The sequence below is a fragment of the Centruroides sculpturatus genome, unplaced genomic scaffold (genome assembly GCF_000671375.1).
Source record: "Centruroides sculpturatus isolate CEXI.00-Female unplaced genomic scaffold, Cexi_2.0 scaffold269, whole genome shotgun sequence".
In the NCBI taxonomy this organism is placed as follows: Eukaryota; Metazoa; Arthropoda; class Arachnida; order Scorpiones; family Buthidae; genus Centruroides; species Centruroides sculpturatus.
The window spans coordinates 10,076-15,301 of NW_019384601.1; the positions used below are offsets into that span (position 1 = coordinate 10,076).

Consider the following 5,226-nt stretch of genomic DNA (forward strand, 5'->3'; position numbering starts at 1 on the left):
ACCAAGAAGAGGCTGGAAGAAGTAGAAAGATCTACTACTCAGGCAAGCCTGTGTAGTAGAGGAAGTACACGTTGCGTCGTGACCAGAGTTCACGCCACGACAGAAAAGTGGTTACTGGTCAGGCAGCGAATACACTGTGCGTTTAAACAGTGCAGGCCGCCCTTCCAGCGGAAGTAGGAAGGAGTATAGGACAGATAAAGAAACCAAAAATTACTTACCGAGGCCGGGAAGCAGGAGACTCGAAATCCGGTTGGTCATTTGGATAAGGCAGAAGATCAGCAGCTGAAGATCATCAAGCTGATAAGAACAGAATTAAAAAGCCTTTATTAAGAATTAATTATTTACATTAAGGATTGACATAGGCAGAAATATAAACTAAGTTCCGCGACATGGGCATGTAGTTTGCCAACTGAGTGGAAACAATGCAGTAATGGTTTCGCGAAACATGTACAGTATATTTACAATAGCAAACGCGGGCATGGGCACATGTGCCTGCCAACGTGGAATACAATGTTGATTGGAGATGTGAGAGTCCTACCATTTGTAAAGTGGTGCACATGGAGGTGGGCGAGTTGGTCGACTTTGCGAGTTTAGGTGTTCTCGGTATGTGTCGGCACTCCACCGTATAGAGTCACTGATCATGAGCTTTTTCATGAGCTTTGCGTATCGCCTGTTGATTCCAAGGCGCTGGAGGGTGGCTTCGTTGGTGTGATCGTACCCTCCAAGGGCGCCGACGATGAAAGCGCTGATGTGTGTGTTGAAGCCTTGTTGTTGAAAGTGGCGGACAAGAGAGTTGTATTTTCGTAGTTTTTTTTCTCGTGCTGATTGAAAGGCGTCTGGGCCGTTTTCAAAGGGAACGGTGACGTTCACGATGGTAGCAGATTTTGATGCTTCGTGTACCACCACCATGTTTGGCCTGCAGTTCTTGTTGAATCCTGGGATCCGCTGATTCACGTAGACTTTGGCATCCTTAGGGCGAAATGCTGATACTATGCGGTTTAAGATGGCGTTGTGTCTTAGCGTGATTAGGTGGAAGTTGGCAGGACAGTGGCACAGTACATGTGCCAGAGTCTCCCTCTGATAGCCACAGCGTCTGCACTTTTTAGGCTCATTACCAAAGCGTTTGTGGCCTCGAAGGGCCACAACGCTTAGCCTGGCCTTGTGTATAAAGAACCAGTCTGCAAATCTGGTGTATTGCCCATTGTTTATAAAATGATTGCTTACCTCACTTGCTGATGTTATTTTGAAAGCTTTGCCTTGATCCGGTTTGGCGGTTAATTTCTGGAGGTAATGTTCTTTTAGGAGTCCGCAGAGAGTACGTTGGCACTCGTGCGCATGGATTAGGCAGTTGTTAGCAGTGATGGTGGGTAGCTCGTCCGGTCCTGTCGTCCAGCTGATGCCAATTTCCTTCTTTAGGCGCCTAGTTGCCATTTGGAGTCTGGTCCAGACTGATGTTATATCTTTGCTCGGGCGGCCAAACTTTTCTTCCATAGAACCATTTAAGTAGCAACATAGGTCGCTGGGGTCAAGTGAGCGTCTAATTCTATGCTTTACGACGTCTTCGAGGGCGCTGCGTGAGATCTGTCTGATGTCGGTGTCCCTAGACTGAAATAGAGGGCATGGCAGATTTGTGCTATATCTGCAAGATGGCTGGTGGGGGGTTTGGTGCCCCCTTGTTGGTACGGGAGATGGACAATTTCCGTGCTTGCCCTCTGGGGAAGGCCAAGCTACTGCTTAACACAGCGCTTGACTGTGCGATCAATACGATCTAGCGTCTTCTTTGGTGTTGTCCTGGTGGTGAGGCAGAAGGTGAGCTTTGAGATGATGAAGGTGTTGAGCGCATCCACCTTCTGCCACGGTGCTAGTTTGGATGCATTCAGTTTCTCGATAGACGTGACGATGTTGCTTGTAGTCGCCTCCTCGGTGTCACATCTAGAGAAGCCGGTGGGTACCCCCAGATGTTTATATGCGTCCTCCTTCGCTAGTGTCGGTAATGCTTCCTGCTAAATGAAAAAAGTGTTATCTTCTGCAGTGTGTAGCTTACCTAGGACGGCGAGGGTTCCATATTTGTTGCTGTTGAACTGGATGCCCGCCCAGTTGGTCCAGTCTGTAATAGAGTTCAGCGATTCTTGCAGGCCGGCGTCGGATTCACTGATGAGGGCGACGTCGTCGGCATACGCTAAGACACTGATGCGGTGGTTGTGAAGTGGGTACCCTTTGCCTAAAGAGCGAATGTGGCGGATGGCCGGCTCCATGGCCATGATGAAGAGTAGAGGGCTGATTGGGCAGCCCTGCTTGACCCCGGATTGTATTGAGTGGGGCTGGTGAGGCCTGAGCTAGTCCTGACACACGTGGTGGTGTCCTCTTATAGTTGTTTGATGGTGGCGATGGCATCCTGGTGCAGGCCATGCCAGCGGAGGGATTCCCAGAGGGTGCCGTGAGGGATATTGCCAAAGGCATTGGCTATATCTAGCCAGGCAATATAACACTCTTTGTTGGTTCTTCTGGCATTCTGGATAACTGTGTTGAGCAGGAAGTTGTGCTCAAGGCACCCCTGGTAATTGAGGAATCTTTTCTGGGAAGTGGTGAGGCGTTGGTTCTCGTCGCACCACCTCAGGAGGCGGTCGGCAAGACATGCTGAATAAAGTTTACCTAAGGTGTTCGATAAACAAATTGGGCACCAGTTGCCCAAAGAGGTGACGTCGCCTTTTTTGTGAATTAGCACTGTAGTTGAAGTATACCAGTTTTGAGGGATGTACCCGATACGCTGTACGGCATTAAAGATGGTAGCGATGATCAGGCCCTGTGGATCGACTCGTCTCCAGTGGAGGTACCTGATCTTGTCGGGTCCCGGTGCCGTATTGTGCCCTCTGGTCAGTCGTTTTGCCACTTCCGTTGGCGAGAAGGGGGAGTCGAATGGGTTGTTGGTAGCTGGCGGGGCGATCGGGTCTACTGGGATAGCCGTGTGGTTGATGGTTGGCCTCTTCTTATACATACCACTGTAGTGTTGGTAGATGCTGTTAGAGTCAAGCTGGCAGTAACGGGGTGTACCAGCCATGATACGATCGAAAGCACACTTTCGATTTGCCCTATAAAGGCACTGAATTTTGCTGGCTTTTGCGACCCCGGTCTGGTTGCTGGTCGGTGCAGGCTGACTGCACTGTGGACGGTGGTTGCGCTGAGGGCCACGGATGTCACAGATCCAATGGACGAGTGAAAGGAAGTCGTTAAGGACTCCCTCCAGCATGTCCTCGTCGAGCACTGCCTCGAAGCGGGACATCCAGGCAAGTACCCACGACGGAGGGTCGTTGTTATTACCTTGGCTGATGTTGGATGGGATGTTTGCTTGATCGTCATGGGCGCTGGAAGTCACTGGAGTGGCATGGCTGCAAGTTGGCTGCGGGCTTGGAGGTGATGGTGTGACTGGTACAGTTGGTGGTACCGCAGGTAGGGGCTGCGGAGACGGTGGCGGATCTACTTGGCGTGGCGGATAAGTAGGCGCATGGTCGCCGCTGTCCTGGACGGTCTCGCTGGTAGGAGTGAAAGCAGCAGCGGGCAGTTTGTCGTCGTTGGGCGGCACACTATTGCCGGGCGATGCTTGAACGGAGCGGGTGACACGTCTTCTCCTCGATGATTGTGCTCTAGATGTAGGGGCGACTGGCTGCTGGTAGACTGGTCGTTTGCAGACATGGACGAGGCCTCCTGGCGACGTTTCTTGGTCGAGTACCGCTTCCTCGGTTGTAACGGGATGCAGCGCTTAACCCTGTTGGCGGGGAGAGGAGGTGGTGTGGCAGCTTCAATGCTCGTTCTGCACGCTTCTGAACGAGCCTGATAAGCTTTTATGGCCTTCAATTTTTCGTGCGTCATCTTACAGGCACTACACTCGAACTGCAGGGTTGTGCTGTGCTTTAGATGCTTGACCAAGCCGGCATGGTCGCTGTAGTCCCTGGGGATAGGGAGAGACATCGTGGGAATTGGTGACGGGCCGCACTCAGTGGTATAGCCCTGAAACCAGAAAAGGAAAGGAGGAGAGTTAGGCATGTGAAGAGGTGAGATGAAGGTGAAAGAAAGTTCGATGTCTGTAATAGAGTTCAGCGATTCTTGCAGGCCGGCGTCAGATTCACTNAATTGGTGACGGGCCGCACTCAGTGGTATAGCCCTGAAACCAGAAAAGGAAAGGAGGAGAGTTAGGCATGTGAAGAGGTGAGATGAAGGTGAAAGAAAGTTCGATAGGAAAGTTTAAAAGGGGGTTAGGGATCTATGGGCGCCCTGCATCGGCATTTATTAAAAGAAAAACCATATACATACATAATACATACAATGAGTAAAATATAACACATAATTAGAACAATTACAATAATTAATATGGCGCGACAGTACTAGACAATAAAAGTTTGGTGCAGTTACAGTATGAATACATGATACCCTATTTGATACATACATAGACTACCAATTAAAGATGCTAACATAATTAATGCCAAAATAGATAATATATACAGGACAAATGCCAATTGGCTGGTGATGGATACATTTACATTTCATGCGTGATACCATATTAGAACCTTGATAAAGAAGCTTACCTAATTGTACAGTCTAAGTGGCATTGGCATGACAGTTACAATTACTGAATGATGCTAAGTAGCAATGACAAAACCTGGTGGCGGTTACAATTTAAAATACCGGATACATTTATAATACATTGATTTACAGTTAAAAGACATTTCCTGTAAATGCCATGCAGTACGCACCGTTTTTGACAAGTGGCCATTGCCAGAAGAACAATTGGCAGATACATTGTACATACGGAAAAGACATAAATAAACATGGTTTCTATTTAAGAGGCTTACATAGTAATACAGAGCAGACGCTAGCATGAGCCAATTACAAATAGCTGAATAAGTGACATGTGGAATGACAAAACAATGGCACCACCGAGTAAGTTACAGGATGCATACCTAGATACCAGTGTGGGACGTCCAGTAGAAGCTTACAGGATAATGATACCAGAACAAAATACCCGCAAATGACGGATACAAATTAGTACATGTGCCAGATGGCAAAGACAAAATACATTTGATAGTATCTGGTTACACAACAGGATACAATAATTGATACCTTCGTGAGAGATCTAATGGACATGTTTACAGATTTTTAATACAGAGCAAATGACTTACCTTGAAACCAATATGCAGTAGAAGGGGCACAAAGGTCCCTGCGACGGAGTTA

General features: G+C 48.4%; 1 protein-coding gene across 1 annotated transcript; it reads right to left on the bottom strand.

Annotated features, from left to right (window-relative positions):
* Positions 1–534: 534 nt before the first annotated feature.
* On the bottom strand, positions 535–2,261 carry LOC111624982. Its single transcript, XM_023367993.1, has 3 exons — positions 2,045–2,261; positions 1,766–1,981; positions 535–1,712 (listed from the first exon to the last, which is right to left on the bottom strand). Exons 1-3 carry the CDS (start codon positions 2,259–2,261, stop codon positions 535–537), a joined length of 1,611 nt encoding a protein of 536 aa, XP_023223761.1.
* Between the last annotated feature and the right edge of the window lie 2,965 nt (positions 2,262–5,226).